Source organism: Musa acuminata, chromosome BXJ3-3, assembly GCF_036884655.1.
Source record: "Musa acuminata AAA Group cultivar baxijiao chromosome BXJ3-3, Cavendish_Baxijiao_AAA, whole genome shotgun sequence".
In the NCBI taxonomy this organism is placed as follows: Eukaryota; Viridiplantae; Streptophyta; class Magnoliopsida; order Zingiberales; family Musaceae; genus Musa; species Musa acuminata.
Window position 1 is genome coordinate 33,490,647 of NC_088351.1, and position 27,287 is coordinate 33,517,933.

Genomic DNA, 27,287 nt, shown 5'->3' on the forward strand with positions numbered 1-27,287 from the left:
CTGAACCAGTAAACGTCAAGCGACTTCACGTTTTTAGAACACTTTGGTTATTTACGTTCGTCGCATAATTTTCATACGACTTCCCTCTCATTATTATATTGGACAGCCATCTTAGACGTCGCAAATCTCGTTGAACCATATTGGCTCGAGAATGACAACTTCAAGTCAATGGTTAGAAATCTACTTAGTGACAAGCGCCCAAGCTTTGCTCTTCCAGATGGGTACCTCAACTTAATCGTTCCATCTCCAAATGAGGCAAATCTAACGGGAACAATCTCAATCTTCAAACTCACACCATCAACGAGACCATTGCATTCCTATAAAAACTTGATGCTGAAGCCGAACTCTCTTATTCTCCAATGCAACTTATAAATCTCCAATGTCATTACAACAAGGTGAGAAAAACATAAAATTCTTTCATCAGGTTGCCGATCTCAAGCGTAAGAAAAATAAATTATCAATGGCTGAGGTTAGTTGTAATTTCATTCTCGAAACTGACAGCAGCAATTCCTTGGTACACATTTTCTGTACCAAAAAATTATATAAGCATGACTGACAATGTGAAGCAACAGGGGGCATATAATTAATTACTAATGCAGAAAAAAGCGCATGTCATTTCTTGATCAGTCTCCGAATGAAAAATGCTAATAAAGACTGAGTTTGCTTGTAAAGAAGAAAAATAGTTTAACTTACAAATAGTTAAGCAACTTTGTAACGAAGATGCTTCACCAAGTTTATGAGCTCCCCATAGCACTCACCCACTATTCAGCAACGCTACCTATCGCCAAGAGGGGCTCCCCAAATAATTCATTCCCACAAATGGGTTTCTGTCTACATACGAATTTACAAATCTGGTATGATTCATTTTTTTCATTTTAGACATGCCATTGTTACAATCATCAACCTTCAGCCATGGCACTATCCCCGGCCCAGGTTCTTCTACCTTCCAGAGGGAAGAGGGAGAGAGGGAGAGAGAGAGAGAGAGATTCAAAGCAGCTGCTCCGATTCTTCCAAAGAATGCTGCCATCTCACCTAATTAGCCTGTGTTATTCCGACATGACTGGAGAATTGACTTACAGGTACCCATAGACGCCAAATGTGGCCAAAATAGAACACAATGGATTCACATGTATTTTGCTTTGCAACGGCAAGTGCCGGCTTCCAGTGTAGTACCGCTCAAGCAAATCAAGATGCACCTTGCTCTCCACAATGTGTCTCAGCAATTACCATTTGCCTCACAGCTGGCATTGTTTGGGGTCAATGAGAGATTTGGGGTAACACCATTCATCTTTGTTTGCACCTGGTGATTCTGTTCTGGAACATTGCTTGTTTTGTGTTCAGAAAACCTCACCAAGATCTTGTCAGACAGTGGTGGTTGATCTTTCAGGGATTCTATGTGCCTGGTGGCCGGTACATCACCACGGCAATACCTATGCCACATATTTCTGTATGTAGACTCCAGTCCTTGTGTAAACTTTGCTCCATCACAAACCGGAGACTTCGACATAAGTTCTCGTAGTGTCATTCTTAGCTCCCCCAGAGCCGAGACATCAGAAGCCAGTTGTAATGCTAACTTAACATATTCCTCTTCTGTTTTGGCAACCAGGCGCCCCAAACCTGCATCAAAAAATTTGAATCAGTCACTTAAATGGAAACAAATAGGTGATGAAAATAACATTGTGTATGAGATCAAGCCACAAAGTGCACATTCTCAGCATTCACCAAAATATAAAGATCAAGTTCATGTTTGCAATAAACACGAAAATTATCCATGTGATCATGCATACCAACTTTAGTTAGAAGGCTGACACCGACATTATGAGCATGTACAGAACCTGCCATTGTGACACATGGAACCCCCATGTATAATGACTCGCATGTGGTAGTTGTTCCAGCATATGGAAATGTATCCAAGCTGCAATGGAAGGGAACATTCTTAAATCAATATCACGGTAATGCAACACCGACGAGTACAATTTCCAAAAAGTGAATAGTAGAATCCAGAAATTTGACTGCCCAAAGTTGAGTTTCGAATTTGATGACGTAAATTTAAACAGCAGAGTAATTTTTTGGGCCAAACTAGTTTCTAGTAGATGCAAGCAAATGCCACACACTTCCAATCTTAAACTACAATTAAGCAGGCATGATAAGCTACCAAGGTTCTTTTATAGCTTCACAATATAATAGTACAATAAAATCTCAACTAGTGTAAACTGAGCTAAGAACTTGAAATGACAAGTTAAACTACCACTTCAGCTTGACTGCGAGCTATGAAATACAGATTATAGATTGCTTGCCATAAGGTATCTGATTTTCAAATAATTCTAAAATAGATGAAATGCTTTTAGGATGAAAACATTGTAGAAACTTTCTGAGAAAACTATGGAATTCTTAAATTATGATATTTCAATTAGAGAATAAATGGATATGTTATTAGAGATATTTGCGTTTTTTATGCTAATTTAGGAAACAAATACTCATAAGATAAACACAAAATAAAGAAATAGCATACTAGAAAAAAATAACACTGACCATCGAACTTATAGATATCATAATGATAACATAACATAATTATCCATCAGGATAAAGGACCTAGTGAAAAGAATCTAGCAAATGAAAATCCAAACAGTAACATATCAATGTGAGGAGCAGTTCATGAATGAATTACATATGGATGCAGCCTCAAGCACCATTCTGCATGAAATATCCGTGAGGAACCATATATTTTATATTTACCTGATATCCATCAGGGAATATGCTTGCATATGGTCATGGTTAAAAAGAATAAGAGGCAATAAATCAACACGTAAAGATTCCAGCCCCATCTGCTCCAAGGTTGAAAGAAACCTCTGTCTTACACTATCGCAACAGAAGGGCTTACACTTGACAACAAGTCTGGAATTTGGAACCGCACAGAGTATAGTTGCCCAGACTCGCAATACATTTGGTGTTATCTGTTAAGTAAATCAGTGAAAGAAATTACATCATGCCTTCAAATTCATCAAACTAATAACTAATGAGATCAAAGTGAGGTACTACCTTGGCCAAATTATTAAAGCTTCCAAAAGTGATAAAGCCATTGGAAAGAGCTGGTGTTGGTGAAACAGGACCAGCTTCAGGAGAAGGAGTATAACAAAGAAAACATTCTGGCAGACGAACTAGTTCCTCAACGTTCCTGCCAAACAATCATGTCACTCATATAATAGATCAAACCATAAACAAAGAAAAAAAAAAGTTATCAATCTAAAATATGACATGAATATAAGGCCTACTTCTGCCTTGTATTTGGTGGATCAACTAATCCATCTGTCATTCGGTAGTCAATTGTAGGCAAACCAGTTGTATTTGGATAACCAATCCAAGTAACCTACAACAATATAGCAACATTTATGAGAAGACACTACATAGAATAGTTATTTCACAGTAAGTATAAAAATAAAACGTTACTTTTCCATAATAATACAATAATTCCTACTAGGTTGCAAGCATAACGTTGGAGAAGAGGAAGCCTGAAACATTCATGCGAAATTATTTTCTTAGATGATGGGCATGATCTTGAACTCTGTGATAAAAAAAAAAAAGCGAAGTCATGAGCATACAAGTGATAACAATCAGGCGACTGACTGTTGTAGCAATTGGTGGGTGAAAGTGAGCATTTATCAGCTACAAGATGGCCCACGAAGGAACAAGATAGTAGTGTGACATAGCAAAGGATGAGAAATGCTTGTCAAAGTGAAACAAGTGGATGGAAATCACTATTAAACGGGATGGGAATAAAAGCAACATGTAGCCAACTCATTGATCAATTCATGATATTGCACTTAGCTTTAGAACTTGCAGCAACTTAAACGTATCCAAGCATCAAGTGCAATGTCAAAGGAATTGGTTAAATGTTCTATAATCATCACACTAAGAGTACAAATCACATAATAAATAATTAATCACAGCTAAAGAATTTTGAAATTCACAAATTTATTGCTGAAGTCTCTGAGCTCTATACAAGATATGACAAGCATCCAAATCATACCAAAGTGGAAAAAAAAGGCTTCCTTCCACAAAAATAGTTCCACTATATCCAAATCTACTTCTGCATCAAGCAGATCCATGATAAATGAACTTTGGAAGGTATCTGCCAAACCCAAGATCAGATTTTATGAACAGGTGAGATGTAGGTCGCAACCAAAGCTAAGCTATACACTAACGGGCCCTTTCTACCAGGACAAGTTTTAAGTACATTAGTTTGTAATCAACAAAAAAATATCAAAGGAAAACTACATAGCATATTTTATGCATTACTGGCAATTTAAAAATGTGTTTTGGCAATCATCTTTGGGTGGTTAACGATCAACTATGCAGAAGGTAAAATCCTAACATATTCCAAATAGATGGGCCCTTTCTACCAGGACAAGTTTTAAGTACATTAGTTTGTAATCAACAAAAAAATATCAAAGGAAAACTACATAGCATATGTTATGCATTACTGGCAATTTAAAAATGTGTTTTGGCAATCATCTTTGGGTGGTTAACGATCAACTATGCAGAAGGTAAAATCCTAACATATTCCAAATAGATGCACGTGGACGATAAAGGCAAGAAATTCATAGTTAACTCTGAAGAAAATGAGAAAAAAGATAAAGCATGGAGAGGAATAGTAGCACAAGCAGAATACAGAATGATGGGATTAAGATTGATATTAGATGTATTACCATTATTACCAAATCAGGATTCAGAGTGATTAACAGCAAAAGTAGCATCACTGATATTACAAGTTGATCGTCATCCAACCAACAACTCCTACCCCAAACACCACCAGAAAAAACAGAATAAAAACAGAAAAGATGATAGAAAAAAGCACAAGATACTCAAGACATCTACATAACATGAAGAAAAATCAAAGGTTTAGGATACAAATAAAATAAACAACTATTACCTGGACAGGAGCAGGTCGACATGCCATCATCCCCAATTTATTGTTTGCAGTGTGACCAGTAAGCTCCACCAATATATCAATTTTATCATCTCTAACCATGCTAGCAACTTTCCTCTCATCAACACCATATATATCTCTCCATAGCCCACCCTTTTTCAGAACCCTATCTTTAAATTTAAGAGTCTTAGCATCTGCCTGAAAAATCATATCAACAAGCAAGTCAGAAAGACAATGGAAAAAAGGCCTACCCAGAAAGTAAAGAAGAGGACATTTGAGAAGAAGCTTGATGAGAAATGCACTTGCTTAACAACGTCAATCCTTTCTTGACAACTTAGGGTATGAGCTTTCAAATGTATGAATAAATACCACAATAGGAAAATAGCTCGATTAAACAAACATATATAAATAGAGAAACAGAAATCAAATAGGAAAGAAGAAAACTTACCTTCACAACAGCAGAGTACACAACCACCTTGTAATTTGCATAGTTATGGTGTGAAAGAGGTGCTTCAATGAAGTATGAAACAGAGTGGGTAAAATAATCAGGTGACACATATCCAACTACTAGTGGTCGCTCCATGTCTTTTGGATTATCCCAACTGGTGTATTGCGGATATAGATTCATAAAGCGCCGTCCCCATTCCCTAAGAAATGACTTCATTAAGAACCGCACCATGTTGAAGTATATGACAAAAAAATACAACTGACAGCAAGATTAATCTTGCTTCAGAAAAATAATGGCACTTGCATATTTTGAGATGACAGGAGCTATAGAGAAACATCAAGTATTTTGAGATGACAGGAGCTATGGAGAGTCAACAAGTAAACATGTATCAAACGTGTAGTATGTTAAAAGCAAACACAAAATATGTAAAAATAATAATAATAACATCCCGGCAGGTGACCTGGATGGATTCCCTCAGGACCAAATTACAAGTTGACTATTGAATAGGCATGTCAACATGCACCAGATGTAAATTGAATCATTCCAGAAGAACCAATTCCTGTGGCCTCGAGTAGGCTATAAAAGAGTGCACCATTTGTGAGCGATGTCATACTCACCTTCTTAAGGGTACCACAGCAGAGTGTACCCATGACCTGGATAGATACAGGCCATTGGTCCCATGATAGAAATGGCAGAGAGGGTGATCAAAGATTAGCAACTTGTCTATGTAGACATCTCATGGCACCAACCAAAGTTCATATAATATAGGCCCAAATATTATCAGTATAGATGGGAGGAGCGAGGGAAGAAAGTATCGGGAACGAGAAGAGTGGTGTTGAGAAAGGGGAAGCGAAAGGGGTGATGCATGTGAACCCAAACATAACAATGAAAAACAAAATTTTATGTGAACCAGTGGTATCAGAAAATATTGTGGGTCAGTGAGGAAAAGGAGGGGCAAAAGAACCCATTCACCATATAGAAAGAAGCCCAATAAGAAGCTCTTATGTTGGGTTAAAGTTCAGATGTGCACAGACAAGCAAGATAAAAATAGGTGAAAGGAATAAATGCTATCATTTGATAGCTCAATCAGTCATCAATTATATTAGAAAAGGATAAGAAAGAACGTCAAAGAGATACGGGTTTTATAACAATCATGAAAAAAGAGAAAACTCAACGCATACAAGATGCCTAATTTTTCCACTCTAATGAATTCTATCTCGACATGAACCAAAGGCAATTTTGTAATTGAGTTCAGAATAAGCAACTTTTCCATAATGTTCCTTCTCTTGTTCCCATTCTTTTTCTTTTTTGATGGGGAGACTAGCCATATATATTAGATATGATACATATAAAGTTATGATTAAAGGTTCCTTTCAATAAATTTACTATCTGCCTTAAAATGATAATTTATGTTATCAATTTTTAAATTTTAGTTATTGTATATTTAAGGAGAACACATTTATTTGGTTATACATAAAGTTGCATTTTATCCCTTGTAACTATGTACCACAAACAATTTATAACCTTTTTTTCTAAATTTATCACCCAACATCATTTCACAACTTAGTGACTTTGACTTTTCAGTAGTTAATGTTGTTATTATAATACACATTGGAAGTACATGAAAAGCTTGAACTTCTTTAAGTATATAATTTTTCATGAGAATAGTTAAGCTATGTTAAAGAGGAGGAATTCCAACACCACCTTCATGTTAGAGAGGAGCTATGTTTTGAAGTATATAATTTACTTCAAAACCTCAATTATATGGTGCGGAAGAGATCCCATTTCACTTTCCAAATTCCAACCAAAAAAGTGATCGGAACCTGCAATAACAATGTCCCACTATATATTAAGTCACTGCCCCTTAATTAAATTAAAGCATTTTAAACTTGCAACAATTCTTAAGAAATTAACAAAAATATAAAATCTCAATTATTAAATGATATATTTATTACCCCCAATAAAGCTAACTTGATATGCTTAACTAATAGAGACTATAAGATTCTTGTAGCACAAATCCTGACAACCCATTTCCTTTCCTAGCCAAAAATCTAGACAACATGCTTCCAGTCCTAGTTCAATGTTATCCTTTCCTCCAGGCTTTATGCAGATTTAATGCCATTTCTTGTTCCTCTTCCTTTGTAAGGACATTATTTGCAACCCATGTTCCTGAACCCATCTCCAGGTAAACCACTCTTGCTTCTTGGCATCTTCTCTTCCTTCAAATCTGCACTGACTGCACCCTTTCCTAATTATCCTCTAAACCTTTCTGCATTTCCAATAAGCCCACATCATCTTCCCTTTGGGACAATATGGCCCTGGAGATGAACAGAGATTCAACAAAACATGAGCCAAATCCAAAATCTACATGCCCAATCTGAATCACATTGGAGATAGCCTATTTTTAAGTTTACCAGAAGCACAATCTAGCATGAAATTTGACAAGGTCCGCATAAGTCGATAGAAGAACCAAGTGCCAAATCCTGGTCACATAAAGGTTGATCAGACAGGATTTCTCAAAAATATTCTAAACAGCACTTAGACATTGGCATCCCTACCCAGACTAATACTAAATCCTTTATATGAAATAACATGCAAAATAAATAGTGCAACTACTAGGAATGATGGATCATATTAGAAAAGTAAGATAAACAATATTGATAAACCAGCCTAACCAGCTTTGAGGAGACTTCCTTCTTGTACTCGTAACAAAATATGAAGATGCAAGAAGAAAGTTGAACCAGCAGAAAAACAAACGAGGACTTTGAAGTCAGGGAATTAACAATACCTATGAGCCTCAAAAAGTCTATCATCCAAACCCTCATCTATGTAGTTCATCGCAAGCAAACGATTCTGAAAAACATTAGTAAACAATAATTTCACAAAGGACTGATCACTGGTGACTAAAAACAATATAACTGGCAACAAAAATTAGTAAGTTATCAATGATGTACTAATTCACAACTGATAATGTTGACAATTTCAACAGCAAAGCCAACCACCAACTTCAAGTGATTAGTGGATATTCTCTGTTATAATGGATCATAACAAAAAAAATACAAGAAAATTAACATACTTGCCAAATAACTTTAAAAAATAATTTCAAATCAAGCCATGTGCCAATGTCATCCAAAATCCCAAAAATCTCTTATTACACTTAGTATTGAAACTCAAAAATGGTCAACAGTGGATGTCTTTTCCTGTTATATATATATATATATATATATATATATATATATATACACACACACACACACACACACACACACACATATATATACACACACATAAGAATGAGAAGTGATCCAAAATCATTCATGAAATGACGGTAGATCGCTTTGCAAAAGGGAAGTATCAATGAACTTCTATAAAATAAGATGGCTTCATGGCAATCAAGCAAACTGTCTAGATATTGAACACATGCATGCACGCAAGCACATGCAAGCACACACAGTTCTGAAACTTTGATCCAAGTGCCTGATTATTCAATAATTTGACAGAAAAATAGAAAGTGTTATGTTTTCCCGGTATGTTAACTTTCAGACAAGCAACACAATGAAGTCATCTATATTCACTGAGGCTACGAAATAACTAGAGGATATCAAAGGAGAAAACAGTTATAAAAGGGTCAAATACATGATCCAATTCCACATAAGGCAAGATATGACTATTCGACCAACCCAGCAACTGATCTTTGCCAATGGCATATGGATTCTCGTATTGATGGTTTTCATGGCAAAACAGCTTTAATCCAATTAAAACACCAACAAAATTAAACATATCATACAATGTTGCTGAAATTAGTTTTGAAGATACCATGAGTTATTTATAACAGACCTCCCAAAGACCGCCGAATGGAGGTTCAAAATGGTGCCTAAAATGCATGGGACTAGAGCTTTGTATGATCATACTACTTTTATATAGGCTAAACCACTACGCATTAGAATATAATAAAGATGAGAGATTTTTAGATTGAAAAAAATTGTAGAGGATATAAAAAGCAATCAAGTGTTGCAACTAATAATATAAAATGAATTAATGATGGCATAAAATATTGTGGTTGGAGCCCTAGTTGTTCAGTGTTTCAAGCACCACTAAGATGCTTGAATGGTTTTAAGACCTTTTAAATATCATGACCTGGTATTTTATTCAAAGTTCAAACCATCATATTAATTGAATCAGTTCAGTACCAAAAGTGTCAAATCATTCCAGCGCAATGCCAGAATTCCTAGGCATGCAGCAAACCTAGTCTATTAGGAACCAGCATATATCAAGCTGTATGCCAGTTATGGATCAGATTGAAGATGATCAGCACACACACACACAAGCAAATGAGTCAAGTACTAAGCCTTAAATGAGGACAAAACAAAAGCTCCAACAACCAAGCATTTACACAGTGTACATGGCATAGTACATAATTGCTTAACTTGTTCAAGAGTGTAGCAACAAATAAAATCCATATAACTCATGCTGCCAATCCAAAATGCACAAATTGCTAAAAAGATCACCTTATACGACTAACACGAGCTAATCCAAGACATTAAACACCTGAATTGTCAGTTAAACTTGCATCCTTAAGTATATCAGAGATGCTAAAAGGATGTAGTAGTACCTGGCCCGCATTACGTGAATCAGGATCTATCTGGAGGCACCTCTCATATGCTTCAATCGCCAGAGAAATATTGCCCACATCTCTGTAAAGAACCCCTAAACAAGAAAGAATGTCAGAGATAACTACGTTAAATAATTTTTTTTTACAGTAACTATCAAAATATTTTATCAAGAAGCAGAAATGTGATACAATTGCAATCAATTGACATGTTTGCTTGCAACAAATCAATAGACAGAAACATATACCAATTTTAGATAATTTGGACCAACTAAAATAACTAATCTTAACAGAATGAATGAAAGACAATTATCTTTTATTTAATCAAACAAATAGTATAAGGGTATCAAGTGGTTTTTGACTGAACTTGTTCTCTTTGTCGAGAACACTGGGTTGAATGATTCGGATATGTGGAACAAAAAGATAGACGACCAAAACCCTCAGGGTATCAAGTGATTTTTGATTGAACCTTTCAGGCCTTCTGACAAACTATTGAAAGAAAAGAAAAGAAAAAATAAAAAACCTATTTTATATTGAGGAAGCTTAAATTCCATGAACAGCAATCTTCATTGATAATTGTATGGGCATCATACCCCTTCCTACATTCCTAGCCAAGCCTATTTTGTGCCTCCAATCCTAGACCCAACTCTGATTTAAATTGACTTATGCCTCATTTGTTATGCTCCTTCTCGTGATCTTTCCTCTTTGCATTATCAACAAGGGCTACTCCAGGTCACTGCAATTTCAAGTAATTTGTGATTGTTCCTCAATGTATTCTTAACCAGGGCAACATCCAAGTTGCTGAAATTTCAAGCAATTCTTGTTTTACTTTTTCTGGTAGCACCAATTTTCCCTGGCAATATTTTTTGTATACACAACACCAACTCTATGCATATAATTTAGACTGAGTACAAATGTTAATCCGTGAGCATCCTTGCACATGTCTCAACAAACTTGGTCACTAATCCAAGAGCACATAACAATAGATCATGAAAGTGAGAAACAAAATGCACCTTCCATAACATATATCATCATGCTCTACACTATAATATATTGATGAACATATGGCCAAGCCTTGCGATCCAAATTGAATAGTTAACTATGGCTGTAAAGAATATAATAACACAAATTTTGAATCAACTGTTACAAAATTCTCTTTTCAATCCCGCCAAAACTCCATATATATACTTTCCTTGATGTCCATAAAGATTACAGAAGCCCATATTGATAAGGCAAATTCAAATCACTCTCAAGTTTCTAGCTTCTTGAAAGGCCCAAAAGATTATAAACACATCACATAGAAAAAAATAAATGTGGTAAATTAGCAACAAAAACTTAACATCAGAAAAAGATAAAAACAGAAGGGCCAAAAAAATTTTAAATAAGGCAAATTCAAATCACCCTCAAGTTTTAAATCCAAAAAAAACAACACATCACACTAAAAAAACCATGAGTGATAGCAACAAAAACTTTACATCAGAATATGAAAAAATGGGTGCACAAACAACCTAAGTTATTGTACGCTTCTGCATAAGTTGGATTTGCAATAATGGCTTTCTCAATCATGCTGGCAGCAGCATCCATTTTACCCTAAGCATATGAAAATAAATAAATAAATGTCACTATTAGAAAAATGATAATTTTACTAGTTCCACAAGAATATAAATTAATGAATGTACCTGAACAGTAAAAACCACACCAAGATTGTTTAGCGATTGGGAGAAGTTTGGTTTGATTGATAAGGCCATCTAGAACAAAATAATATCAAGCCAGTGATATGTCAATATAAGTCTCAATAAGTAGCACCACACCGTCACAGGAACATATCGAAGCACTAGATTTGCAAAGATTATGATACTGAACACACCTGATAACACTCCACAGCTTTGTCCAGATTATCCCTGTCCTTATAGATAACTCCTAAGTTGTTGCAAGCCTCCGCGCAATGAGGATTGAAGTGTAATGCAAGTTCATAAAACACAATTGCCTTCATAAATGATTTAGAGTTATAGCTTCAGCTTAAAGTAAGCTAAAGAATACAAAAACAACTGAGTCAAATTCTGAGCAAGCAAATGTAAGCTACAAGCACTAGTGAGTTGGCAGAAGAAAGAAGAGAGGTAGAACTATTTCCAAGGTGGTCCACACTTTGATAAATCCCTCTTCTGGCTTAAGCAGAATATCACATTGTTCTACAAGAGGCAAGTTACTGGAAAATTTTCAACTAACCATGTCAAACTTCAGCATTTCACCATATGCAACACCAAGATTATACATTGCATCAGCATAGTGCCAGTTGTAATATAAAGCTTTCTTGTAATATGCCACACCTTGGTTTATATCACCCTCAAGTTTTACCTGAAAATATATTGCATCAGACTGTTACGTCTCCCAAAAAAATTACAGAAGCAGTTGCAGTGCCTTATGTATTATTGTGCCAGAAAAAAATGATATCCACATCAGGGAAACCTCAAATTACATACTAACATATTGGAATCCCTAATGTAAAGAGACAATGTAACAAACCAAATATTTCAATAACTGATTAAGCAAATACCATTTAGGTCAGCACAAAATTGATTTAGCACAGTTGTAAAGGTATCGAGAAAGATATAAAATATTATACATCATTGTCTTGTCAGGTTGTTTATAAAATATGTCACAGCTAGACAAAAACTTGGTCAGATCTTAAAACTTATCTGGCACTTATTGTCTTTATTTTACTGTTGCATGTCTTTCAGTCATGCAACTAATGTTTCCAGATTCTCATCCGTGTGTTGCGTCTTTCATGCAATTTATGTTTCCAAATTTTAATCATTGTATTGCCCTTCTTTGTCAATTTTTCCTTCTTACAGAATTTATAGAGGGCAAACCTTTGAAATCAGCATAATTGCATGAACTTACCTGAGTAACAAGGTTCGAATTATGGAAAGATCAACAATTCATATCTTAAAACATTTTTAGCTTGTAGAACAAAGAAATACGTATAACAATTCCAAGCCATTAGATTTGGATACTGAGAAGTTAAAACAAAGAAAAGTTTCTATGAACTTTGAGAGAGTAAAGACAATCAGAACATGTGTAGGATCAGACTTAAGATGACAAAATAAACACCGACCTTTGTTCCAAGATCTGTCAAAGCTATTGCCATGTTATTCTTGGCAATCTCAAAGTTTGGAGACACGGTCAAGCACCTAATACGACAAAACAGCCAGCAGAATTATGCACCAGCAGGAACAAAGCTTGCATTAAGCAAGGAAAAAAAAAACTGCAAATGAAACAAAGGACAATAACTAGGAAACCCACCTTTCATAGCAAGCGATGGCAGCCTCCAGGTCGCCTCTGTTTTTATAAATGACTCCCATGTTGCAGTATGCTTCTGCATATAGAGGCCTCTCTACAACAGCCTTCTCATAGCAGCCAAGAGCCAAGTCATATTGCATCATCTCAGAGTACACAACTCCAAGGTTATAATATGCAGGCTACATTAAAAAAATTATATCATATTACCCAGAAACACCAACAAAGAACTAGCAAAAGCAAGTTACAACACAAACAATAACAGGGCATAAGAGTTATCATGACTTTACAGCATAGTGACCGTCCACTTTAAGAGCGTCAAAATACTTCTGAATTCCTTCATCTGTGTTACCAGCAAGTTTTAAGCTTGTTCCAAGATCTGTCAAAACAATAGCAAGGCACTCTGCAGCCAGTTTATATGAGGGATCTGCCTTTAGAGCCTTCTGATATGACTGCAACATACTTACTGTGTCAGACTCATTTGTTAGACAGGAGTCAGAAATATTGCAAATTATATAATCAAATTGTACCACGCGAAACTTAAAGATATGAGAAAATACAATGAAGTAACACAATGCAGTTTGCACTATATATCACCAGCAATGCAATTGCTGACATATTAAAATATTTATTAGTGGTGATACATCAACATAAAATACCATAATTAATATGCATCACTTCTCAGGCAGTTGACAAAGTGCATATGTATTAACTATCAGTAAAAATGAAAGTCCTGTCTAGTGTCATTCAACTATAATTTTTAAGAATAATTTCCATTCTTAGTTTTAGAGGCTACTTCTCATCCTTGGTTTATGTGGAATTTTATACTTGACTATATATTAGGCTAGGAAAAAAAGGAATCAAGTTCTGGATATGTACGTCTCTTATTAGGGGGTCAGAAATATTAGTGTACTTCTAGAAAATAATATAATATGGACTCATATGCTTACATGAAGGTGCACCTTTTAAAATATAATAAAAAAACTGCAATGCTGCAATGGGATTTATAAATAATTGATGAAAAAACAAAAAGAAAGGTCTTCATTTTCAAATGTTAAATAGGACCATCCACCTTTATCCTCACTGAAGTTATCAGGTGCAAAACCCTACCAAAGGAGTACAAATTGTTCCTATAGTCCAACCTGTATGTGCCTTTTCAACAATTAATTCAAAGCCTCTCCCATGTTAATTGAATCTCACAAAGATCATGCCGAAGCTTCTCTAATCCTTCTCCAACAATACTTTTAACATTTTCCTCCTGAACTACAGCTATAAAACCTCCAAACAACAATCCTTTGAGGCAAATCCTGATCAATCACACTTACACAGGTCACCAATCTCACATCCACCATTGTCTTTCAACTGAACAAGACCTCACTCTTGCTCCTTCCAAATATACGAAAACAGTCCTAAAATGTTGCATCCAAATAACCGATGGCCAATCTCACAAAACACATTAAAAGCACCCTTGAGATAGCCTTAGCCTTGTCATAAGCTCAAAAAACATCATACCAGCCCAGCAGCCTATAACCTAAAAGAATACTTTTTCTGTGATCGTTTCATACATTTACTCAACCTTAAACATCAATTTGCAATGTTGAGCAAATCACTAAAACAAGAACTGAAAAGCTAACATGCACACAGATCCTAGATACGATATGTATCAGGTACATGTGTCACATAGAAAGCAGCAAGGTCCATCAAAAGTTCATGAAGAATATGAAGGTGACAGAGATCAAAAAACAACTATGCATAGAGATCTATCCAAACGAATAAAGTGAAGGCAATTACAAACCTACACCTATAAAAACATAAGCTCTTAGACTTACATCTTCAAGTCTAAAGCATCTCAAAGCATCCCATGATCCCCACACTTTATTAGTAAAAAGCTTAATCACCTATCCAACATTCTTCTTCAAGAAACCGTAAAACAAATCAATTTTACATCAACTATGTTTCTAAAATTGCAAAGCAAGCCTTTTATCACGAGATGCTCCTTGGTTGCACGGTAATCTACAATCCATATAGAAAAAGAAAGCACATTACCATCCCTGAATGTTTCTCTTTGTCACGAGTTGTTAAGTGTCATATGAATCACATAGCTCAATGCACACTTTAAGTGATACCTATAGAAAGTATTATGTCAAATGCATGAATTAAGTCTTATCATATAAATCATCAAACGTAAAAGCAGAAGTGACCAACGATATAAAAATAAATAAACACCAGCACTAGTGGTTTATGTTAAATCAGAAACAACTAAGCCCAGCAGTACAACTCAAAAATCTTCAGAAAAAAAGAAAAACCATCTACTTCTGGCACTAAAGCTATTTGTATATTAGCCAGCCAAAAAATAATAATTCAGACAAACATCAGCTAGCTACATGTCGTGTACCTCGGCAGCCTCCAACAGGTGACCTTCATCCTTATAAATAACTCCACAATGAGTGAGGGCACATGCATTCTGTGGATCAAGTCTAATTGATTCCACAAAACAAGCAAATGCTTGCCGTAAGTGATTCTGCATTTGGAGACAAATCCCCTTGCCTATAAGGGCTTCCACATTGGTGCTATCATTCTCGATGATACTTTCATACAAAACTTGAGCGTCTGCAAATTTGTTTCGTGACCTAAGGATGTTGGCATATGCGAGGCCATCTTTCCCCTCGAACTTCTTTTTGAGCAAGGGAACTTGGGACTGAACTGGGCACACATCCGAGATAGACCTGAATTCTTTTGGATTCTCATTCTCCAATTGCGTACTGTCTCTCTTTTTCCCATTACCAGTCTCCTCCGTCAGTGCCATCGGATGTGTTCCCAAATTTTGCTTCTGGAAGAAGTAAGAGAAGAAAAAGTGATAAATAAGCAAAATTGGTCTCTTCGAATATGGTTAAAGTTGAATTAATACTCGGAGCTTAGTCAATAGATAGATAGATAGATATATATATATATATATATATATATATATATAGAGAGAGAGAGAGAGAGAGAGAGAGCGAGAGAGGCAAAAACACACGTCTTGTACCATGATACACACTGCAGGTTGCCAATGCACTCCACTAAATTAGTAATCAAGGTCGCCGATGTTTCTAGCTTAATCAGAATGTAACAGCAAAAAAGATCAGAAATGACCGATAATACGTTGCATCGGAGATGGAAAGCAGCGACTTGATGCAAAACACCTAACAAAGACGACGAATGATCCAAGAATCATAATCAACACTTCACCTTTACTGCAAGAAAATGCTAACCAACAAGACCTTCCATCGATCACTTCAAGGGCAAAAGCCCGAGAAACGGAAACTAAAACATGCATCTCGATAAAGCCGCCGCAAAGAATCCACCAAGGGTTCAACAAGATCAATCGTACGCCAAGCTGGAGAGGGAAGTAAACGGAAACCTCACAGACTTCATCAGTTCCGGACACGATCCCGCTCGCGAACAAAAGCGTAATCCACACGGAAGAGGGGAAAGAGAAACACACGGAAAAGAATAGCCACGGCAACACTGGATAGGCTAGGGCGGAGAACTAGGGTTTGGGCGCTTACATTGGAGGGCAGCGAGGCGAAGAGGTAGCTCGGACAAGGACGCCATGGGGGACGGCACGCTCGAGGGAGGAGGGTTTCGAGGCGCGAGGGGAGGGGGGAGAGGGCGGGGAAAAGGGGGAAGACGAGGGTTTTGGGACGGACGCGTGATAGAGAGAGAGAGAGAGAGAGAGGGAGAGAGAGAAAAGCCTCTCGCGCTCTCGCTCTTATTTTTCTCCTCCTCTTTTCCGCTCTCGCTTCCCCTCTTTTCGCTGCCTGCCGCGGCTGCTCTCCCCACCCCTTTTCTGTTTTTGGCCTTTTATTGGGAAGATTAAAGTTGCATCTGTGGGCCGATCAACGCACGCTCGTTAGGTCGCCCGCGAGATGGCACTCGTCTGCGCCCGACTTTGTTCACGACTTGATCCCGGCGAGCTTCCCCGACGCACATCGATTCGAAGCGTGCGCCAGCCAAAGCTTCGGTCGTAACCGAAATCGGAACTCAAGTCGTGACATAAGACGACTAAGCTGCCGCTGCCGCCTTTTCACATTCGCTTCCGAAACGCGACTCTGCCATTTTCACACGCCCAGCGAGTCTTCTGTAGCGGATTATTGCAGCTATATAAACTAATCATACATGACGATTAAAAAGCTAATCGGAATTGCATATATGCTATTACAACATAATGATCACTTGCTTGTGTTACATTTATTTTAGGGTATTTTTATTGATAATTATTTTTGTTATTTGTAATTTATTTAAATTTTTTTTATGTTGGTAAGATATCCTTCTATAAATAAAATTATATACTTTTAACTTGTCATTTAATTCTAATATACTCTTTTTTTTTCTTTCCCTTTTTCTTTTTCGTCTTCTTTCTCTTCTTAGTTGAAGCATTTTTCATTATGGATGCAAAATAAATATAAAAAAACAGATGATCAATTAAGACTATCTTAAAATAAATAAAAATTATTTTTTATATTTTTTTAGATCAATTTAATATTTTTAAAGTTTATGCCGGAATATTTTCTATAATAGTTATGAATGTATAATCCTTTGTCAAAAAATATATTATATTTCTGAGAGCTATAGAAAATAAGGATATGATTGATAATTAAATATATTATTATGTCGTGATACGATTGGTGTGAAATATTTATAGTATCAACTTATATTTAGTTTATATACTTTTCATTTCAAATCATAATATATTATATATATATATATATATATATATATATATATATATATATATATTATGATCCTCCACGTGTCACTGCCATTAACAATTATTCAGAAATCCCAAAAAAACATAACTTCTAACCATAGTTGATATTAATTTGTTTGAGTCAGGAAGGATATTAGAAATATCACAAATGTGAATGATATGTCTAGTATTTCTGACATCATAATAAGATTTTAAGAGATCTTCATGTAAATCAGATAAATTATAGTTTCAACCAACAATTCACTTGTTTTTCAGATCAAATATTTGTGCAATAATTTATCATAAAATGTCAGTGTTTCTATAATCTTATCTGAATTGTGTCATTCAAGATTGAAATAATTCATTTATTATTATCGACGAAGCGATAATAATATTTTTCTACATATTTACTTTTTACTATCATGTTTTATCGACTAATAGACCTCAAGAGTTTTATACGATATATGCAAAACCATCCAATTTTGTAACACTATATTTCGATATATATATGATATATTAATTTTTATTTTACAATGATGTATGTGCTAATATTAGATTTAGTATGAATGTTTAATATTTTAAATAATTTTAAATATGATATATAGTGATGGGTTACAAGGTAAATTATTCACATCATTCCAATGATCATATATATCAATTCATTAAGTTAGTATATTATTGTACAAGTAATAAATTTCATATGAACGTCTTATACATCAATCAATATAATATTTTAAAAAAAACTAATGTGAAATATTATATAAACCTAAAATAAGTCGATTTTATTTTAGTTGGGACACATTCTAAAGCTTGGTATGTAATTTTGAATGGTACTACGGATAGTACGTACCTGTCCGATAGTATATCGGTACGTGGACCATCCGTTATCGGACGGATCGTGTTATAGTGCTACAATAATACGCTATAGCGGTGCTACAGTGCTATAGTAAGAGAAAAAAGTTCGGTACCGTACCGTACTAGGCCAACCTCAAAACATCGATACGATACGATATTGTATGACTTATTCTAAAGTACAAACTTAGTTGTCAAATTACAATTGAATAGATTCGTGATGGCCAACGTGACAAGGTATCTAAACATGCCATGTGCTTCCATTGTTGGGTTGGGTCAATGATGATTTGGTCATTGCTTTCGCTAAGTGATGAAGTTTAGTGTTGAGAGGACACATCGAGCACACAATCGCACAATGGAAACGTGGAAACCCATTTCTCGTCGAGTTAATCCATTGGAAACTGTACGCAAAATAATATGAGTACAGTGGAATGAGCGATTCATTGAACCCATGCAAATAATATGCAGCCCATAGAAGACAACCAAAACTCACCAAAAGATAAACGTGTGAATATGATATACACATTACAAGTACGTCAAACAATCAACCAAATTCATACTTAGTTACATTATTGATTTGATTATAGAAGTTAATGAACTCTAATAATGCTTAGAGAAAATTAAAATAATAGACACCTAAGATATTGATCGCGGCAATATAATTTTTTTTTTAAAGATGTCAACTAATTTAACTGATAAAATTATTAATAGTATTTGTAAGGGAGTGCTTATTTGTGAAATTGAAGAAAGATTGATTTTTTTCCTCAAGAAGTTACCATATTAAAAAAAAATTAATAGTATTTTTAACACCTTATTTCTACTTTTATTCGTATTTTATGTGATAGGATATCACCCTTTTCTTTTTACTTAAGCTGTCAATTATAACATAACAAAAAAAATATATAATTTTAAAATATATAATTTTGATAAATATAATATATTTATTTTGTGCATATATTAGAAACATAAACTCTCAACCCACATAAATATTTTGGACTCGAATTTATACATAAGAAAATATGTCAATAAATTGTTATCTATGTCTACTTTGGCATGGACTCGTACATGCTCATCTCCTTGCCTATGACATATATGGATAATCATTGACCTTACATACAAAACAAAATATATAATAAGTGATAATTTAATAAATATAAGCATCATATGAGCATACATAATTTCATATATATATATTTTTTCAAATCAAATGCATTAAATGTTTCATTACGAACTTACCATCGTATTGTCAATTTAGCAGCATGTAACCTTGTAGCATACATGATGCATAATTATGAGGTAAAACTTTGATTCAATATTAGTTATAATATATATGTTCAAACATAGGTTGTGGCATTTACAATATAGAATCGTAATATGCCCACGATCTCTCACATCACTAATTATCATATATATATATATATATATATATATATATATATGCTTTTTTATATTACACATCACATATACCATTGCATAGATATTTTACAGTAATTTCCAATCAAAATATACATAATAAAGAGAGAAAATATCATTATATTATAGTTATATATATATATAATAATAATAATAATAATAATAATAATAATAGTTATATATATATATATATATAACTATTATTTTATATTTTTATTGAAGCCTCATGGTCCTTAATAATTAGGTGTATTAGGGAGTTGTAAACATATGAAATTGGAACACACAGTTGAAATTAAAATGTTATGTTTTAGTTCACTCGTAACTCTCAATATAAATAATAATTTACAGCAAAACTTTGATAAAATCCTGAATTAGGCTATACATGACCTGTGAATTCATCAAATTTTATCACCAATTTGTTAATAAATTAACTTATAATCCATGACATAATTATTATCAATCAACCAACTGAATAATTATACCAAGTAATTTTGTTTTACTATTGTGACTGATAAAATCATCTATAATGAAATTTTATAGAAACTTATGAGACATAAAACTAAGCATATATTAATTTTTAGCTCAAAACATAAACACCAAAGTCTAAAATTCACTCTTAATTCAACTATCAACCCCTATTATATTATGTTAAGATTGGGTTGAGACTATATAAGCATATAAACTTAATATTTTGGTGTGCATAGGTGATCAAGTCACTTAATTCTAAACATAAGGAATCTTTTAAACTATAATAAAAAATAATCATATATTTTAATTCATCTTGAATAGAATATCTTTTCGAAAAATAAAAGATTCTAAATATCTCAGGACATCAATAGTTCTATATATCAATTTTAGATTAAAATTTCTAGAGATTTAGATCCATAAGAAATGCATACAAAATATATTTAAAATTTAAAATTAATTTGAAGCATATATTTCTCAAAAGTAGTTAAGAAAATAAATTTATAATATGCTAAACTAAAACTAAGATATAAATAATGAAGGAGCGAGATTTTTTATTTTTTAGTTTTTAGAGCTTGGGATTATTAACGAATACACGATGAAGAGATAAAAGAATAAATAAAAAATAAAAGAAATGAATAGTAGGTTATTAAATGGTTAAGGATGATAAGGCGTTAGAGGTGTTTAAAAAGTTGTCCTTCAACCTCATTTATATATGTCAATAGTTTTTAGTTTCTTCATGTAATTATCTATTATTTCATCGATGTATAACTTATTATCATTTCAAAGTTGTTATTTAAAGTTAAATTTTTTTACTTTAAATATGATTAAACTAATTCCAAGTTTGGATAATGGTCAATTACTATGCAATCACCTCATTTAATCACTATATGCATATTTTATTATTATGACTTAATCTTATACTCATGTCTAATAACACACATAGGTTTATTAACTTGAAGTACTATATATTTTAGTTACAAAATATATTTAACATAAATATTAATGCTTCTATATACTTTATCTAGTATTTTGAAAAATTTTGTGCATCAAATCACGTTCCTTAACTTTAAGATAACATGAGCATGTCATCAATGCATATTGTTAGTACTAGCATATCATATATCATATTTTATACGTTATAGATATTATAAAATATATCTTTAAATGATAACATATATATATATATATATTATGTATAATATCTTTAAATGATGACAATATATACATATTTATACTTTTATTAACAACGTTGTTATGTGTAAACTTGGGCACTATAATTTTTTTATGATACTTGAAATATCTCTGATTTGATTTATTTTTTTATTATATATTGATCTAATTACAGTGTTACAGTATTATAATATTTTTAATATTATCAAAAAATATAAATTAAAAATATTATATTTTATATTAGTATAATTCTTTTACTGTATTATAGTATTTCCTGATATTACTGAAAATATTGTAACATAACATATATACATAATAACTAGATCGATTTATTTTGTAAATAATTAGGGGTATTAAAGAGTAGGTAACTGGGATTATTTTAGATATTAAATAAAACAATTGTTAGTGAAAATATGATAATTTTTAGAAAAAAAATAAAAAAAAGAAATTTTTTTTTTCCGGAAATTGACATAAGAAATATTCGAAAACATAAATTTCTAGTTAAACGACATTTAAATGTGAGACGCCAAGGTCGACCATTGACCGCCTCCTCTTCTCTCCAATCTCTTCGCGAATGGCCGACGCAACCGCCGCAGGCCGCCGTGTTGGCGGAACCGAGCACAGCTGGTGCCGCAGCGTGCCGGGCGGGACCGGCGTCCTCGTCCTCGGCTTCTTCCTCTCCCGCCCCGTCCCCCGCCCACTCCTTGAGTCCGCCCTCCACCGCCTCCAGACCTCCCACCCTCTCCTCCGCTCCCGCCTCAACACCGCTGGCCCCGACCAGCCCTTCTTCTCCATCGCCCACTCCCCATCCCTCACCGTCCGCCCCCTCTCCGCCTCCGACATCCTCCAGTCGCCGCCGGCGTCCCCGTCCCACTTCCACGCCCTATTGGAGCACGAGCTGAACGAGAACCCCTGGTCATCGCCGGCCCCGTCCCATCCGATCCTCTTTGCGACGGCCTACGACGACATGCCCGAGGCGGGCCGGACCGTCGTCGCGCTCCGGTTCCACTCCGCGGCCTGCGATCGAACCTCGGCCGCGGCGATCCTCAAGGAGCTCCTGCGTCTGATAGCCGGCAGCACGAAGGAGGAGGAGGAAGAGGGGTTTCACCGGGCGATGGAGGATTTGATACCGAAGCAGGACGCATGGAAGCCGTTTTGGGCGCGGGGGAAGGATTTGGTCGGTTACTCCTTGAACGGTCTGCGGACGTCGACCCTCCCGTTCGAGGACGCCGGTTCGGACCGGCGATCGGAGGTGGTGAGGTTAGTGTTGGGCGTGGACGACACCCAGAAGCTTCTCAATGTGAGTGCCTTTGCTTTCTTTTCCCTCTTTATTCTAATACGTCGGATTAGCATAATACACGTATATAATACTACTATACTTTGGACTATTATAGTATACATTGTTTTACATTTTGCATATATAATATATCTCTTTAAATATTAAAAATGTTCATATATGCACTTCTGTTAGTGTCAAAATAAATATCTAAATTTTTTTCCCATAATTTGGAGCCCAATATCATTATACTAATAGTCAAATTAATAAAAATAAACTGCAATGACATATAAGTCTTTGAGTCTTGTAATATATATATATATATATTAAAATTAAAGGAGTAATAATAAGAATCACAGACTTTATATGCAATTTTGCCTGTTTTGTGTGTTCTATTGATCATTAAATCGGCTTCTCTACTCTCATCAGAATGCAACTTTTCTACACGTTTATTTGATGCGTGGGATGATAGACTAAGACAAGAGAAGATGAGATCGAGGAAATAGTGATGTAGACAATCAAGATAATATGCACCTCAAGAAACTTATCATCTTCATAGTTGGAGTGCTGCGTTATTACTAACAACAACCGGTGCACATGATGAGAATTCTCATATGTTTTTCTTTTTTGTCTTTAAATTTTTATTTTTGTTGCGTATCTTTTTTCATTTGGATTTGATCCAAGAGTCGTACTTGACACTAAAAAACCATCCTTCTTATATTTCTCCGTTGAGATTAGTGCAAACAAGTGATAAATCTTAGTTTCAAATCGGATGTGAGTGCCATGTATGCTATTTGATGTAATAAAAAAATAAATAAAAATATCTCATTGACAGGAGATTTGGGGTTTTGTCCCTCATCTTACAAATAAATGTATATTTTTTCGTCAAATTAGAATATGACAATAAATAAGATTAATTGTTTTTGTGGTTGTAGTTTAGGATGATTTCGCTCATGTGGCCTATATTGTGATATTTGTATTAAAAATTGATTGTTTATGATCTTATACTATAATTATTTTTTATCTAAAATATTCATCAAATAATGACATACTAGTCATCAATCAATGAAGGGATAAATGTGTTTGCTAATTGCTTTATTCAGATCAATGTTCTAAGTTTCAAGTGACAGGCATGCAAGGTAAGGGAAATTAAACTGTGTGGAGCCATGTCCGCTGCAGCACTGGTCGCTACAAATTCATCAAAACATCTCGAGAAGGATCGGGCCGAGACCTACACGGTTGTGACCCTCATAGACTGCCGCAAGTATCTTGATCCTGTTCTACATGATCACAGTATTGGTGAGCATCTGAGTTGCAGTTAAGTCGATGCATTTGCTAGTGATTCTTGTTATACACTCTCTTGGGATGTTGCAGGATCCTATCACTCGGCCGTCATCAACACGCACAATGTTCATGGGGGAGAAGAGCTATGGGAGGTCGCCGAGAGATGCCATGAGTCCTACTCCAATGCCGTCCATAACAAGAAGCATCTAAAAGACATCACCGAGATCAACTTCCTGCTGTGCAAGGCCATCGATAACCCCCAACTGACCCCTTCGTCTTCCCAGAGGACTGCACTCATCTCTGTGTTCGAAGAGCCCGTGGTCTACGACTCATCGGAGCTGCAGCAGGAGCTCGGGGTGGAAGACTATATTTGGTGTGCGTCGGTGCATGGAGCGGGCCCATCGATTGCGGTGTTCGATACCATCCGAGATGGCCGGCTTGACTGCGCCTTCGTTTACCCTTCGCCCCTTCACTCGAGGAAGCAGATGCAAGAGCTGGTGGAACACATGACGACGATTCTGACACAAGGCAGTCTAAACGGAGGAGACTGATTGGAACAAGAGTCTCATTGTTCCAAAGTGGAAGCTTACAAAAGTGTGGAAACTGCTGATTTATTACTGTAAAAGTTAGAACTTTTCACTCCATTGGATTTGATGGTATGCAGGAATGAATAAGGGGTTGCTTTCTTGTTTCCCTTCGGAAATGTTTCATGCAGCAGAAAAGAACAGAGAAACAGCATGTTACGTGGGCTGTCGCAGGTGACCGACAATGCTCTGTTTTGCTTCGAGGACGGTGATCAGTGATCGGAGCATCGAAGCCAGGCGTTGCTGGTCGGCAGTTTGCCGGCAGACAAGTCCCACGTATTGCATGGCCTCTTCGGGGAGTAGCCCGGCCATGAAGAAGGGGAAGAGGCGGGGGGAGTGGGTGGCCTCCATAAGCACCAACACTTGCTCCATCCATGACCGCGATGAGGATTTGTCTTCCCCTTCCTCTCTTTGGCTTCTCATCGCCATCTCCAGCAGCGGCAACATGTTCTTCTCTTCCTCCTGGAAGTGCCCCTTGAAATGCTCCTAGCACATGAAATTAATGTCAGTAGATTAACTAAATAGTGCTCTACTTTGGTCAATATGTACTAATCATGAGGTCCAACACATGGTCAAACTTTCAGTCCAAGGAAACTAAAGGACACCTCAACGAAGCTTGTCTTGAACTACACTCGAGAAATGTTCCATTGGCTTCCATCATAAAAGCAGGCATTTTTATCCCTTTCTCTTCTTTGTTGGGTCTGTTATGATGGGAGCAAGCAATTATGAACATGAGTACCTCTAAGGTTTTCAATCTCAGGGACAGATTGAGCAATGCCTCCTGATGGAAGGGTGTTCCGGCCTCCATCACCACCATGGATTTTATGTCCTCCTTTATCCCGTTGATGATGGGCAGGTCCCTCGCGTGCTCTTCGTTCGCCAATTTGCACACTCCTGTAATGATTCCTTTGATTTTATCCCAATCTTTTCCATTGTGATCGCTATTAAGATTAGGTTAATCGATTTGCGCAGAATCCAATTACAAAAAAGATGATTTTTCAGCCAATTATCTTAGGATTACGGATGGGACGATGGTGTACCTCGATCGGCCGCGGACTCGAAGGCGGGGAAGAGGAGGCGCTCCTCCATCTGTGCGTGCTCCAGCACCACCTCCGCCAGCTGCCCGTAGCTCCGCTCCATTCTCGCCGCCTCCCCCTTCCTCCCGCCCCCGCCGGCAGCCATCTCCGTGGTCCACGCCGCCAGCTCCTCCACGTGCCGCTCCACGCTCCGATGCTGCAGCGCCGTCACCAGCGCCACCTCCTCAGCCGCCGACGTCATGTCCGCCAGCGCCGTAGCGGCCGTCGGCGGGCGAGGGAACCTGGAGTCCAGCTCCCGGAGCAGCGAGTCGGCGGCCCCGACGACCGTGTCGGCGCCACACTGGAGGAAGGGGAGGCCGAGGAGGGGGCTCCGTGGGACGAACTGAAAGGGGACGGACTTGTACAGGAGAGCAACGCGGAGGCAGGAGCAGATCGGGCACGACTCCGGACCGTAAAGCCGCACGGCCGGGAAGTCGGGCGTCAACAGCGACGACGAATGCTGCGCGGGGCGGGATCGGGGCTTGGGCTTGGGAGCGCAGTTCCCCATTGCTTCGCTTGGGATCGGATTCGTGAAGCTCGTTAGGGGAAAGGGAAGAGAGAAAGTGGAGAAAGATTCAAATTACTAACTCTACGACTACGTCATAGAGGAGGAAGGGAGGGATTTGAGGGCGGGGAAGGCGCAGAGGATGGAGCTCGAAGCCGTTGTCTTCGAGCCGCATGGTGGGGTCTTTTATGCGGACGGAAGACCATGTGAACTCTCTCTTGCCCCGCTGCTGGGCGGGAAGCGAAGGAACGCTGCCACGTCACTACAAATGGACGGATACGATCCTCTGGATCGGGAATCAACGGTGAGAATCCGTGGTCGATCTGCCTAGGCACGTGTTGTGCGGCGGAACCGCTGTTGATCAGCCGTCGATTGAAGCGGAATACTTTCGCTTACCAGCGCACGTCTTACCGGCCGAAACTCTACCGTGCAATTGGTTAACAGGGGGACCCACATGCGGCCCCACCTCTAATTCCTCTGACAAGCCCTGGATGACACGGTGGGGTTGTCTGTGGACGGGTACGGAAAGAAATAGTAAATTCTAACAAATAATCTTTCAGATTTTTCAAATTTATATTTTAAATTAATTTTAAATATTTAATAATACTTTCCACTTATATCAAGTTTTTCCTGATGTTAATTAACATAT

At 36.5% G+C, this 27,287-nt stretch overlaps 3 protein-coding genes across 3 annotated transcripts; 1 reads left to right on the forward strand and 2 right to left on the reverse strand.

Annotated features, from left to right (window-relative positions):
- Positions 1 to 635: 635 nt before the first annotated feature.
- LOC135633549 (probable UDP-N-acetylglucosamine--peptide N-acetylglucosaminyltransferase SPINDLY) lies at positions 636 to 17,111 on the reverse strand. Its single transcript, XM_065143115.1, has 18 exons — positions 16,830 to 17,111; positions 15,677 to 16,111; positions 13,572 to 13,733; positions 13,288 to 13,463; positions 13,100 to 13,175; positions 12,211 to 12,339; positions 11,852 to 11,971; positions 11,664 to 11,732; positions 11,493 to 11,574; positions 9,988 to 10,082; positions 8,164 to 8,228; positions 5,376 to 5,574; positions 4,931 to 5,125; positions 3,273 to 3,367; positions 3,040 to 3,175; positions 2,737 to 2,954; positions 1,788 to 1,915; positions 636 to 1,617 (listed from the first exon to the last, which is right to left on the reverse strand). The coding sequence occupies exons 2-18, from the start codon at positions 16,085 to 16,087 to the stop codon at positions 1,217 to 1,219; spliced, it is 2,757 nt and encodes a 918-aa protein (XP_064999187.1). The 5' UTR covers positions 16,088 to 16,111; positions 16,830 to 17,111; the 3' UTR covers positions 636 to 1,216.
- Positions 17,112 to 22,424: 5,313 nt separating this feature from the next.
- LOC103979089 (uncharacterized) lies at positions 22,425 to 25,167 on the forward strand. The gene is made up of 3 exons (XM_009395117.3): positions 22,425 to 23,213; positions 24,320 to 24,488; positions 24,564 to 25,167. Exons 1-3 carry the CDS (start codon positions 22,488 to 22,490, stop codon positions 25,022 to 25,024), a joined length of 1,356 nt encoding a protein of 451 aa, XP_009393392.2. The 5' UTR covers positions 22,425 to 22,487; the 3' UTR covers positions 25,025 to 25,167.
- LOC135632267 (uncharacterized) lies at positions 25,069 to 26,768 on the reverse strand. Its single transcript, XM_065140687.1, has 3 exons — positions 26,098 to 26,768; positions 25,797 to 25,951; positions 25,069 to 25,543 (listed from the first exon to the last, which is right to left on the reverse strand). The coding sequence occupies exons 1-3, from the start codon at positions 26,639 to 26,641 to the stop codon at positions 25,214 to 25,216; spliced, it is 1,029 nt and encodes a 342-aa protein (XP_064996759.1). The 5' UTR covers positions 26,642 to 26,768; the 3' UTR covers positions 25,069 to 25,213.
- Between the last annotated feature and the right edge of the window lie 519 nt (positions 26,769 to 27,287).

Bases quoted from the DNA above. Each gene is read 5' to 3' on its own strand.
- LOC135632267 (XM_065140687.1), bottom strand. From the start codon at position 26,641: ATGGGGAACTGCGCTCCCAAGCCCAAGCCCCGATCCCGCCCCGCGCAG. The intron at 25,952-26,097 runs GTACACCATCGT...GAATCATTACAG, and splicing joins CGAGTCCGCGGCCGATCGAG to GAGTGTGCAAATTGGCGAAC. The intron at 25,544-25,796 runs GTACTCATGTTC...TTCATGTGCTAG, and splicing joins TGAGATTGAAAACCTTAGAG to GAGCATTTCAAGGGGCACTT.
- LOC103979089 (XM_009395117.3), top strand. From the start codon at position 22,488: ATGGCCGACGCAACCGCCGCAGGCCGCCGTGTTGGCGGAACCGAGCAC. The intron at 23,214-24,319 runs GTGAGTGCCTTT...TTCAAGTGACAG, and splicing joins ACACCCAGAAGCTTCTCAAT to GCATGCAAGGTAAGGGAAAT. The intron at 24,489-24,563 runs GTGAGCATCTGA...GGGATGTTGCAG, and splicing joins TCTACATGATCACAGTATTG to GATCCTATCACTCGGCCGTC.
- LOC135633549 (XM_065143115.1), bottom strand. From the start codon at position 16,087: ATGGCACTGACGGAGGAGACTGGTAATGGGAAAAAGAGAGACAGTACG. The intron at 13,176-13,287 runs GTGGGTTTCCTA...TTGTCGTATTAG, and splicing joins GCCATCGCTTGCTATGAAAG to GTGCTTGACCGTGTCTCCAA. The intron at 5,575-8,163 runs GTATTGTTAATT...GTCATTTCTTAG, and splicing joins AGACTTTTTGAGGCTCATAG to GGAATGGGGACGGCGCTTTA.